At 45.2% G+C, this 12,721-nt stretch overlaps 2 protein-coding genes and 1 long non-coding RNA gene across 3 annotated transcripts in view; 2 read left to right on the top strand and 1 right to left on the bottom strand.

Moving 5' to 3' along the window:
• The window catches only part of LOC117751747, a 26,596-nt gene extending 20,371 nt beyond the window's left edge, over positions 1 to 6,225 (bottom strand). The window contains exon 1 of the long non-coding RNA XR_004611911.1: positions 6,108 to 6,225. This is a non-coding gene — a long non-coding RNA (uncharacterized LOC117751747). The remainder of the gene's footprint in view (positions 1 to 6,107) is intronic.
• On the top strand, positions 761 to 3,047 carry cth1 (cysteine three histidine 1). The gene is made up of 2 exons (XM_034615641.1): positions 761 to 924; positions 1,737 to 3,047. The coding sequence occupies exons 1-2, from the start codon at positions 916 to 918 to the stop codon at positions 2,733 to 2,735; spliced, it is 1,008 nt and encodes a 335-aa protein (XP_034471532.1). The 5' UTR covers positions 761 to 915; the 3' UTR covers positions 2,736 to 3,047.
• taf6l (TAF6-like RNA polymerase II, p300/CBP-associated factor (PCAF)-associated factor) lies at positions 4,921 to 12,721 on the top strand. Its single transcript, XM_034615633.1, has 12 exons — positions 4,921 to 5,194; positions 6,123 to 6,291; positions 6,438 to 6,524; positions 6,635 to 6,785; positions 6,903 to 6,953; positions 7,854 to 7,948; positions 8,031 to 8,105; positions 8,642 to 8,862; positions 10,035 to 10,167; positions 10,697 to 10,825; positions 11,595 to 12,091; positions 12,173 to 12,721. Exons 2-12 carry the CDS (start codon positions 6,145 to 6,147, stop codon positions 12,519 to 12,521), a joined length of 1,935 nt encoding a protein of 644 aa, XP_034471524.1. The 5' UTR covers positions 4,921 to 5,194; positions 6,123 to 6,144; the 3' UTR covers positions 12,522 to 12,721.

Here is a 12,721-nt window from a genome sequence, read left to right as displayed (position 1 = left end):
ATATCAGACTGGGACAGACTGTATTTACCATTTACTCCTGTTTGACATTATGCTACATCTTTTTTGTCTATCTTTTTTTTTTTTTTTGACTTCATGAAGTCTCTAAATACATATTTACCCAATTTGGAGAATTTAAATGACTGCCCCAGATTACCCAAAGCTTGCTGTCCCACATTATCAATCAGATTTGATAAAGTGGCGTGACTAAAGAATGTTTGGGAAAGAAAACCAACCTAAAACACATTTTTTTACATTTGAAGAAATGTTTCTATTTACGTCAATTGTATTGGATTTGGCTGCAGCTGTTTACCCCTGAGCCTCAAACACTTCACCCACGCCTCCATTGGCATAGTGGTGAGAGGATAATGAATGTATTTAAATGTTTGGCTGAACTCTCCCTTCAACAATCATCTTGTCAGAATCCTGTGTCATTGACCTTGTCATGCAATTCCAAATTGGAGACTATAGACTATACTAAAAGTCTAGACTACGTTTTGTTAAAACAGGGAATAATCCTGTTTTCCCAGATTACCTGAGTTCACCCTAAACAACTGATACTTAGGTCAAAATGACTAATAGGTCTTCTATATAAACACAGCAGCTGACTGACACGTCACTCAGCGCGTTAGCCGCACGTGATTGGTCGCCGGACACCGGCCCGCCCCCTGACGTCACCTGGAGCACACCTGACGCTCATTGGGAGCGGGGCGCGGGAGCCGGGGCTGGGTTTAAAAGCCGAGCGGAGCCGGAGACACGTCAGTGAAGAGTCCTGGAGCAGAGCGGAGGTTAGAAGCGCCATCTCTCCAACACACCCCCCCCCCCCCACACGGTGACTGACACAGCGGCTGCCTCTGTACCCAGGACCGGTCCTCCAGCCTCTTAACCGCCGCAAGCTCCTTCCACCTGTCTGCAGCCATGCTCGAGGTAAGTCCCACAGACCGGCAGCGAACCCTTCAGCCACTGCTGGTTCAAGATGCTCCTTCCTGTTCACTGTGGGTGACATGGATCTGCACAGGGGAGGCTGCCAAGGGTTACTCTAATTTTGTCCTGACTTTTTGAACTAATCAGTAGATTTAGTCTTTTCATTAAAGTAGGCCCAGCTGTTGTAAGACACTGATGTATATGTCCAAAACATTCTTTAGTCCATTTTCCCCCTTCAAATATCTAAATGGACTTTTCATCCTTTCAGGCTGTGGAAATGTGTGCGTTTACTTTTGGGGATTTAAAAAAGAAAATGCTCTTGTTTAAATTTTAACAGCAAGTGTTGGCACTATATGGATGTTAAACCCCCCCCCAGCCATTTTGTTTCCTCCAAATGATGAAACTCTCACTGAGGTTGTGTTGCAGTAGAAGCTGCTGAGCAGACTCCACAATGCTCACTCCCTGCTCCGTCCATTAATACACAGGACATCAGTAATTGACTTGATACTGAGTTTTTTTTTTGGGGGGGGGGGGGGGAATGCCTTGTGGGATTGTTAACATGACATTTTCTGTTTAGTTATCTAACTTTTGAGACAAATTGTAGAGTGTGAATCTCTCACTCAAAATTTGGACCTTTTTTTTAAAGTTTGATACTGTACTCAATAAGCTGTGGATGAAGGCGATACAATTATTTATAAATGATGTGCTCCTGGAATTTGCTTGTATACTAAATACTCATTGAGCTCTATATGGCTCAAGGCATGACTAGGCCTTGCCCAAACTAAAAAAATAAATAAAAATCTTTTCCTCCTCAGACCAGTAGTGATGAACTGTTCCTGCCTACCTGCCAAGATGAGGTGCTGGTGGACAACCTGCTGTCCAGTGAGGATGGGGACGACGCAGGCCTGTCCCTGGCCAAGGCCCTGCTTCCCCTGGTCGACTGCGCCTCCTCTTCCCCCATCCCCTGGGTCTGCTCCACCCGCTACAAGACGGAGCTCTGCACCAGCTACTCCACTACTGGTTTCTGCAAGTATGCCGAGCGCTGCCAGTTTGCCCACGGCCTCCATGAGCTCCACGTTCCCTTCCGCCACCCGAAGTACAAGACTGAGTTGTGTCGCAGCTTCCACACAACTGGCTACTGCTACTATGGCAGCCGCTGTCTGTTTGTCCACAGCTCCACTGAGCAGCGCCCTGTCCTACGCCGCCGCAGGAACATCCCCTGCCGCACCTTCCGCTCCTTTGGCGTCTGTCCCTTCGGCACTCGCTGTAACTTCCTGCACACTGAGGGAGAAGTGGCTGGAGATGTCAGCAGTGGTCTGAAGACTCCCGATGTTTGTCTGAAGACTCCTGATGTTTTTGTGAAGACTCCCGATGTTTTTGTGAAGACTCCCTCCGCTCTCAGCCCCCAACTCCAGCCACCGGCCAAGGAGTGGAAGCCTCGAGGAGCTCTGTGCCGTACCTTCAGCTCCTTCGGGTTCTGCTTGTATGGTACACGCTGTCGCTTCCAGCACGGCCTCCCCAACAAGACCAAAACCTTTGACCAGAGTCCAGGAGGATCCCTATACACCAATCCATCTGTTGGCAGTTCAGGTTTACCGTCCCCCTCTTTTTTCAGTTCCACCCCAAACTCTTCAAGCTCCTCGTCTCCTCCCTCAGCCTCTCCTCTCACCACCCCGCCTGCAGAGGCCATAGCCCACAATGCCTTCACCTTCTCCAGCCAGCACCTGAGTGACCTGCTGCTGCCATTGGCTCTTCACCTGCAGCAGCTGGAGACCAGCAAGGCCCAGGAGATATGGGACAACAGAGCCGTTTAAGTGGTGGTTGGAATCCGCACTGCACACCCCAGCTCAATGAAATCTTTTTAATCCTTTTTTTTAAGTTGTTTTTTAGCCCTCGTTCAATGGGCATTTTCTTACGTTGTGGGTGTTTGACTTGAGTGTTTGTTAGCAGGTCAAGCAGGCCTTGAGCTGTTTATTAGTAGATCAGAGGTATGGAATAGTTCTGGACCTCCTGTTTCAGGTTCAGCTATGAGTGTCATTAATCTTTTAACTATTGTACATACATTATTAATAAACTTGATAAATGAAATGTCTCACCTCAGCATTGTGAATAAACTATTTTAATCTCTAACTTGTTGTGTTGTATTGTATGTTGGTGCTGTATGAATGCATTGCTACTAGGAAAACTTGCTTGTGCAACAAAATGCCTGGAAGCAAGTGGTATTTAAGGTTGTAGCAACAAATTGTATCACAAGCTGCTTAATTCAAATATGGATTACTGGGATTTCTAAAAGTACTCTGCACTTGGCAGTGAAGTCTCAACCATGCAGCAGTGTAGTCGATGCCCCTGAACTCTAAAGGTATGGTTCCATAGGGATTTGGGGCAACTTGACTGGTCTCCACAGAGCAGTAACATCAACTGAGAACAATATTGAACATCACTAATGGCCTTGTTGTACAAAACGGGATGGGGGTGCAAATGGCCTGATTACGTTTTCATGCAAAAATTTCAAAATAAAACTGAAATCTTGGCTAAATGTGCCAATGAATCTTTACATATCAACAAATTGTGTTCTATTTTAATTTAGCCATAAAATGCCTGGCACAGCACATTTGTACCCTCAAATATATTGAAATAGTCTCCTCCTTACCAAATGGTGACAATGGTCGAAAGTGACCAGCAGAGGTCCTCGTATGTTAAATTATAAACATGACCAAATTCTAATGTACTGAACATATGAAACCAGCAAAATAAGTTCAGGTAGTCTTGTAGGCATTTGGTAACATGAAAGGCTGATCGGTTGGGAATAAGAGGTCAGCTGCTGAACTTTATCTGGAAGTGAACAATTAAATACCTATGTCCTCCATTCCAATGAAAATGAAATTCCTCTCTAAATGCTTTCTCTGCATTTTTAACATTTGTGTGAATTGATCGTTACACAAATTTATACTTCGACAGCAGGGAACCATCTACTGGTGTGTCGAGATAATAATTGGATGATTAATTTAAATGAAACCACAAAAGTTTAGAGGGAAATAATTTAAAGATCTTAAGTCATTGATTTATAAAACATCCAAAGCCAAAATGGTTGGAAACCTCTGGTTAAACATCTACAAATGTGAATTATTTTAAAAGCTGATTATATGATCCATTATGTGAAAATCTTCATCTTAAAAGTAAATAGTGAGTAAAGCTGTCATATTTGGAGAAGAGAGTACATCTGACGTGGAGAGGGCAAGCCAGGGGTCATGGATGAGCATGTGGCCGTGGCAGAGGGTCTGTTTGGAGTAGAGGATAACCCTATGGTTAAGACCTTCTGGGTGAAGACCATGAAAAACAATTCAATTTAGTAGAACCAGTTCTGGAGTAACATGTGCCATGCATTTGTATTTTCTCTTTTTCTAAGCTATGTGGACTGATCATGATTCCAGGCATCCAGATTATAACAGTCATGCAGTTTTACAATGAGCAGGACTTCTGCTGCCAGGAAAACATGTCACTCTGCTGTTTGCTACAGAACAAAGGAGATGTCATGATCGTGACATCAAGCAGGACTTCAGCAACATGCCATTTTGGAGGTGGACTTATAAGAGGCAAGCAAACTGATGGGTGTTAGCTTCTGAGAAAAAAGTCCAGTCCCCACTGAGAAGCTGCAGACTTCAATAACTTTACAAAGCATTGAACTACAGCCAGGGTCATCACTTTTTTGGGAAACATTTCCGGTGTCGTTCTCGCTATTTGCAGCCAGCTCTGTATTTGCATGCGTTGTGCGTTTTTGCAGCACATGTGTCCTCAAATTGATGAAATAGTTTTCTTAATTTGCACGTGTTATTTCTAATTGCATGTGTTTTCTTATTTGCAGTGCATTGAGCTATCTCGGCCACCGTATTTGCCTCTTGGTACGTCACTGGTAGAACACGGAACAAGGTTTCTCCCTCCATTCTGCAGCACCGTTGAATGAGCTCCGGTGCTGTAGTAGGATCAGGTTAACAACAGTTAAACTGTTTGACGTGGGGCTTTAATCAAACTCATTTCCAATTCAATGGAAAGTATATTCAGGTTGCTACATTTTGTTTTCACCGCGGAAACTCAAAAACAAAATGCACACAGGAAGTGCTCCGGGGGTGTCTTAATTTGAAGGGCTTGGCGGATGTTCGGCCAGCCTCACACTGTTGTGTTGTTGCACCGTGAACACACAGCACAGCCGCGACGCTGAGGGGAACTTTCCCTCCGACTTGACTCGTTTCCATCTTCAACCTTTCACGTGAAGAAGGTAAAGTCCCATCCGAGTAAATCATTCATTCTGTGCAGATTTTCTCTGCAGTTCATAGACGGCTACGTGTTGGTTCGTCCCCTTCACGTTAGGAGGTTGTAGCTAGCTTCAAACCGTTAATGGCTCAGGACCTATTATTAATGGGCTGCTTCCCACTCAGTGTAGCTAATACTCCAACAGTCATTGACACAACGATCAGTGGTGGTCGTCTTTGTGACATAAATCTAGTTAGTTAGTGCTTCAGTTACTTTTAACCTGTCTCTTCCAGGAACTAGTCAGAGCCCAGGTTTTTATTTAGCTAGCATGCTACATAGCAAGTCCGCGCTGGCCCCTTCCTCCAGAGAGGAGTGTGCAAATCATCTGTCTACAAAATGTGCTAACTGAAGAAGTTCTTGGCTTATCGTCGCACAATGCATAGTGCAGAGTATATACTAGAAGTGAGAACGTTTAATGAATCCATAAGGTGACTAGTTAGAATCGGGGGAAAGGGGTGTTTCACTAATGTGATGCAGTTCTAATGAAAACTTGAATACACCAGCCAGGTTTGGTCTGGCCCAAGAAGAGTAGCAGTGTTTATTAAAGGTCCAGTGTGTAAGATTTAAGTGACAGGGATCTATTGGCAGAAATTATATATATATTTAATCCTAGTGATGTTTTCACTAGTGTGTTTCATCTCAATTGTACGGATTGTTGTTTTCTTTACCCTAGAATGGTCCCTTTATATTTAAATACTTTATATTTACATCAGTAGTGGGTCCTCTCTACGGAGGCTGCCATGTTTTTTTTACAGTAGCCCAGACTGGACAAACTAAACACCTTTTGAGTTTTTATGGCAAATGAAGGGTACCACAGATTCCCTCTCATGTTTGGAAGGGGAGGGTGAGGCGAGGGGTGTTCAACTGTGAAATGCAACTGTTTTCTCTGCCAGTGTCTGATTGGTCGCTGGGAGCATGGCGGACCGGGAGGAGCGCCGCTTCGCCGAGATTCCCCGAGAGTCTGTCAAGTTCATGGCAGAGAGTTCAGGCGTGGAGCTCGGCGACGATGTGGCTGCTCTGCTGGCTGAGGATGTGTGCTACCGGCTCAGGGAGGCGACACAGGTCGGTGCTGCCTCGCAAGCGTGGCTAACGTGTGCATCGTCAGGTGTTCACAATATTCAACGCAGAAAATATATGAAAGTGTTTACGTGTGTAAGAGGTGCATTGTGTATTATTCACGTCGCTCCTGTGTTTTTTGGGCCACACAGAGCAGCTCCCAGTTCATGAGACACGCCAAGAGGAGGAAGCTGACAGTGGAAGATTTTAACCGAGCTCTGCACTGGAGCAATGTGGAGGTAAGTGTCTGCGTTGTAATGTTCACAGCGGTTCTTCTCTCCTCTGGTCAGTTGTGTGTCAGCTCTGTCAGGGTCTCTGCCTTCACGCTCGCTTTCTGTCTGTTCACCAGGCCATCAGTGGCTATGGGGCTCAGGATGCCCTGCCTTTCCGCTCAGTGAAAGAAGGAGAGCTGTTCTTCGTTGAGGATCGGGAAATCAACCTGGTGGAGTTGGCTCTGGCCACTAACATTCCCAAAGGCTGTGCTGAGACCATGGTACGAGGTATGACCCACTGTGCTGGAACAAACCGCAGACAGATTTGTCCTTGACACTACTGAAAGTCCATGTTATGTTTGTCTCACAAGTTATTTCTTCTGTTTTATTCTGATTTCTTGTCAGTGAACGTGTCTTACCTGGATGGGAAAGGCAACCTGGATCATCAAGGGACCGGTGAGCCTCCACCACACTATGGCTACATCTACACAAATGTTTTACAACACAATTTTAAACTGTCCTTCCATACTAACACACCTGAAAGTGTATATCACATACCCATTCACGTACACTGGTAAGAGGAGGCATTTATTTTCTTAGTGCAATGATGAGGTGGAACTGTTGCTGACGGTTAATGGTAGCAACGATTTGCATTCACCACTGGTAGTCAGTGCCACCACACACACACACACACACACACACACACACACACACACACACACACACACACACACACACACACACACACACACCTGGGTAAAGGACATTATTTGTAGGGAGGGCAGTGTGTCACTCTTTATTTGTTGTACATTTTGTTGAAAACGTATTCATGGTAATTACATAACTTTACAACTTATTCTAACGTTCAGTAACATTAGTATGAGACTGCCCACCCTCTCTGGCACTTGCATCACCTCGGCTCTGAGAGCCCCAGCTGTGGGCATAACTGAGCTGGAGCTAATGTCTCAAACCGATCCGTCTCGGGACCCCCATGGGGCTCCACCACACTAATGCTCTCTTCAGGAGAATCTGAAGGGAAAAAGTCCTCCACCTCTAAAGAACCCTCTGTGGCAGAGGTGTCTGGCGAGTCTGTGTCACTCTGCATTTATTTTATGGCCCAAGGACGTCACTGACAGTCACTCACATCCAGCGCTGCTTCCCTTGTCCCCCTTCCCAGTTTTTAAACACTTTTCATAATTATGCTGCTTTCTCACTCTCAGAAAGAAAACTAGTAAGCATATTGACCAACATGTTGCACTATTCCTTTATTGAATGGATTTCTGCCTTTTGATAAGTGTGTCAGTGTAAGCCAGGTGGAGGGAGCATTGCTCTGACCTTACTGTTGAATTGTCTCAGTTCCCACTGCAGTGCAGTCCCTGTCAGACGACTTGTTGAAGTACTACCAGCAGATCACTCGGGCCATCCTGGGAGAGGACCCCCACCTTATGAAGGTACACTGCTGCTGAACACGGGCTCACTTTCTGTGCAGCTAAACGATGTTACAATCTCACATTTTTCTCCTGCGTGTTTCAGGTGGCTCTGCTGGACCTCCAGTCCAACTCCAGGATGGCTGCCTTACTACCATACTTTGTCTATGTCATCAGCGGGGTACGTTTTCCTGATGCACCCATGCAATTTTAAGATACGTCAACTAAAAGCATCCACTGATATATCGACACTGGACCAAACTGACTTAAGTTGTAGTAGCTGATGCTGATTCTCAGCTGAATTTAACAGCCGTTTATAGACCAGAGCTAATTCCGCTGTTCTCTCAGTTCCTTAACATACCGACATTCAGCCATAGTAGAACCAACATAACTCTTTCCCTGTGGATCTGACTGTGTACATGAGCAGTACTGAAGCAGAGGCTGGGCACTGTAGCTGGGTTGTCTTCCTCTGAAGATACTGAGATCATGTCCTTAGTAAACTAGCATTTAAATCTTTGATTTTAACAGTTACATATCATTTGAAAGTTTTTAGCCAAGAACAATGTGCTCTCATGTCATTTAATGTATTTAATTCATTCAAATAATACAGAAACATTTATGAAATTATCAAACTGTTGCATGTCTTGGAAATGGCTCCTCTGTTGAGGCTGCTGTCCGCATCATCCACATGTTGATCCTGTGGTCGTGTCCGTCCAGGTGAAGTCAGTCAGCCATGACCTGGAGCAGCTCAACAGACTCCTCCACATGGTGAAGAGCCTGGTGCAGAACCCCTACCTGTACCTGGGCTCGTACGTCCGGAGTCTGGTCTCCAGCGTCATGTATTGCATCCTGGAGCCACTAGCTGCTTCCATCAACCCGCTCAACGACCACTGGACCCTCAGGGACTATGCTGCGCTGCTCCTCAGCCACATCTTCTGGTGAGCAAATCGCAGGCAGCCGCTCTCACATACATGGGAGCCTGATAACACATTGTATATATTGTACATACTTATGTAAGCAGGATTTGTCATATGCAAAAGAACACCAAGTAATGTATTAAAACACTGGTGTTGAATTAGCAGATCACTAATCAGTTCAGACTCACTGGATGATTCCTGAGGTGCTATATTTTCTGTTTTTGGTTGATTCCAGACTTTATGGACTATATTTGTGAATTGAAGAAATTAATTAGTTGTAGTAATTTAACTACATAGTTAATTAAGCAAACGTGTTATCAAACAGTTGCCTATTCAGCAAATGTAGAGCAACATTAGCATTCATTTGACTCGTGCTTCAGTCCACCTGCTAAAAGTCCAGTATTTATTCTCCCTTCATCATGTTGATCTTGACCTCACATAAATTAAGTACGTAAACAAAAGTCCCACAAAACACAAGAAAAGTTACAAAACTTTACAAACTCTACAAAACTCTCACTCACTCACACATTTATTCCGTCTTCTGGAATCGTGACACAAAATCGCTGACGTTTGGACCGTGATATCTGTCTCGGTTTGAGAATCATTACAGCTCTACTGTCTTTGCATCCACCAATAAGCAACACAATGATAGCACACAGTATTGTACAGTGCATGGATATGAAAGGATTCAGTTGTCATTGCTGGCACTGAATTACAGGATCACTCACTACTCAAAACCTGCACTAAAGAAACCACCATGCAATGATCAGAGATTCTTTTCATCTAAAATTATGCAAAACAATAGTATATGCCTTTCTTGTATATTACTGTATGTTACTTACTGTATTGCACGGTAGGTTCACTTAGTGTGTGTGTGTGCGTGTGCGTGTGCGTGTTGTAAAATAACAGTCAGCTGTTCTTTATCATTGAGAGAAATATTGTGACAACACCTAATGATCTGCTCTTCAGTCATTTTCTGGGTGCTGGGGGAGTTGTCATCTTCTGATCAATCTAGTCTGCTGTTGTGTTGGTATCTTCAGGAGTTGTACACGTTCACATGGATAACAGGACGTGGTCACCTGTCGTCCTAGAGGCTTCTCCAGTTCTAACTGATTAGTGGGAGGTATTTGTCCTCTGTGGCTCTTAACCTGTGTTTTTAACCTGAGTCTTGTCTGTCTGTGTTTTCCCTCCAGGACCCACGGTGACCTGGTGAGTGGTCTCTACCACCAGATCCTGCTGTCGCTACAGAAGGTCCTGTCTGATCCAGTGAGACCGCTCTGCTCCCACTATGGAGCCGTGGTGGGGCTTCATGCTCTTGGATGGAAAGTATGTTCTCCACTTCCATCTATGAATCTTGTATTTCTGCATTGAAGCTGTCTACACTGACGTCTTTGCCACTTTACAGATAAACGGTAAAGTTTGTGGCTGATGAGTAGTTACAACTAAACTGTATTGTACAAAGTAAATGAAAACAATTCTATTACCAAATATTACAAATTTATAGAACTTACTAGAGTTTCAGAGTCTGGTTTGGAATGTTCTTTACAGAGACTCATGGTATGATTTATATTCTCCACATGCCTGTTCCACTTCATTTTTTTGCATCTTTTTATCATTTATTCAAACTTCAGATATCAACATCTTTCATCCTGAAATGGAAATATTCTGCATTTCTTGTGCATCATTTTATGTAAATTTCTGCAAAACTGTGAAAGGTGAATAATTTAGTATCTTTGGCATTTACACTGTAGACTGGCTCCTTTTCATTGCTGTCAATATATATTTAGTATTTTCCTGAGTACTTGGATTAGTGTTGTCTTGTGTCCTTCTCCTAAAACTGTGTCTTTCTCTGCAGGCAGTTGAGCGAGTTCTCTTTCCACACCTTCCTGCCTACTGGGCCAACCTCCAGGCTGTGCTAGACGATTATTCTGTTTCCAACGCTCAGGTCAAAGCAGATGGACACAAGGTCTATGGAGCCATTCTGGTCAGTACTGCAGTGACATGTGCTCTTTTCACACTGTGATTAGCTACAAGGCTTCCTGGTGATAAGTGGCTTTAATGAGGTGGTCATCTCATCAAAATTCTTTCAGACATGCACTGAACTCTTTTCCTACCACCCCCCTAGAAAATTGTCCGCAGAAAGTCCGGTTGCAGCCGATGTGAGAACGCAGCAGGAGATCCTTTGCAGGATTCACAAAAAGAATACAAATATCTAAGGAAGCAGCGGTGTCCTACCTGTAGAAGCTAGAGAGATGTTAGTAATAAGAGCTGTGCTGTAAACAAAAACACCTGACCTCCTTAGCGGAATGAATGCATTACATCCTGCCTCTGCCTGCTTCACCTCCCCTAACCTGAACATTCTGTGCTTTTGTGTCTGAGCAAAGATTCTCCTGCTGCGTTGTTCCATGTGTGAAAGGCAAACTGCAGAGAAAGTCCAGATCAAACTGCACACATCCTCCAGACTTCACTTCACAAAAAGGCTTAAGTCAGAATTATATATTCTTGGGGAGCATGAATGTTCCCAGCTATTAACATTTTCATATTGAAATACTGCATCTTGTGTGCAAAATTTGTCCTCACTGTGGCACCGTAGAAAAATAATCTTTTGGGGTCTGTGAATGTTTAAAGCAGATTTCATAGTTCAGAGCAAAATATTCTGAGGACTCCATGTCAATCACATTACTGACAGACTGGAGACACATCGCAACGTTTCTCCTGTACATGGTCAGAAGGTTCTCCTGTCTGTCCTGCAGGTGGCAGTGGAGCGCCTGCTGAAGATGAAGGCTCTGTCCCTGTCTCAGCCTGCAGAGGGGGGCTCCAGTGGTCAGACAGGCTCTGTGGTGGGTGCTATGGGTCACAGGGTAAGCTCCCCTGGACTCAGCCCCCCTCCAGAGCCTCTGTCAGAGGCCACCCTTGGAATCGCCAGCCACCTCCAGGCTGGAGGGGCGGGCTGTCCCTGGGAGGAGTGGACCCCGGTCCCTCTCCCTGCCATGTACTGTGAGCTCTACTCCTTCTTTGGAGACAGCCTGGCTGTCAGGTTTAGCACTGGGCCAGGGTTCGGCAGCTACCCTCCCTGCACCCGGTTCCAGCTCAGAGATACCAGGAAGGAACCTCCCGGCCACGCCTCCAACCCTGACACCACCCGTAAGATGCCACAGCTGACTGCTAACCTCAACATCAGCCCTAGGCACGATGGGAGTCCTCGCACCGACCCGGCCCCACCTAGCCTGGCTGCTACAGGAGCAACAAGGTAAACTAATGACTCCACCTCTTTTTCAAACATAAATGATTCGGTTGCTGTTTGCACTTCTGACTTCCTTTTCTCCATCAGGTCCCTGACTCGCTCCTCCTCCTCCTCCTCCTCTTCTGTCCAGCGCTCCAGATCTTCCTCGTCACGCCCCGGTCAGCGCTCGGCGGGACTGTCTCGTGACGTTTTCCCCAAAGCTCGTTTCACATCTCCTCAGGCCAGCCCTCCGGCAATCACCTTTCTAATCGGTGGTCGGCAAATGGGCCGACGTTGTCAAGGCCGGCGTCCCTTCCAGACCACTTTTGCCCCGACTCCACCTCTCTCTGCCATCCCACCACGTGCCTACGCCCACAAACTGCCTGTCATCGGCAGGGTGGGCAAGCCTGTGCGCCGCTGGACATGTTCCCATTACTCTCTTCACTTGCCTCTGTAGAGCAGAGGGAACAGACTTTATCAGACTGCATCACTGCAGAGTGGACTGTTAAGACTTCTGTTCATATTTTTCATCCTGAACCCCCAATATTTAGTCTTTAGTGATGATATTTTCATAGTTAGTTCATACTTCATAATTGTACAGATTTTGATTCATTATAGAAAACTTTTCAAACTGATTTAAACCCACTGTGTGTAAAA

Source organism: Hippoglossus hippoglossus, chromosome 18, assembly GCF_009819705.1.
Source record: "Hippoglossus hippoglossus isolate fHipHip1 chromosome 18, fHipHip1.pri, whole genome shotgun sequence".
Lineage (NCBI taxonomy): Eukaryota > Metazoa > Chordata > Actinopteri > Pleuronectiformes > Pleuronectidae > Hippoglossus > Hippoglossus hippoglossus.
Note: the sequence above shows the minus strand (reverse complement) of the source record. Positions and strands in the feature narration are given on the sequence as shown.

Coding starts and splice junctions, on each gene's coding strand:
- taf6l (XM_034615633.1), top strand. CDS start 6,145: ATGGCGGACCGGGAGGAGCGCCGCTTCGCCGAGATTCCCCGAGAGTCT. Junction 6,786..6,902: donor TGCTGAGACCATGGTACGAG/GTATGACCCACT, acceptor ATTTCTTGTCAG/TGAACGTGTCTTACCTGGAT. Junction 10,168..10,696: donor TTCATGCTCTTGGATGGAAA/GTATGTTCTCCA, acceptor CTTTCTCTGCAG/GCAGTTGAGCGAGTTCTCTT.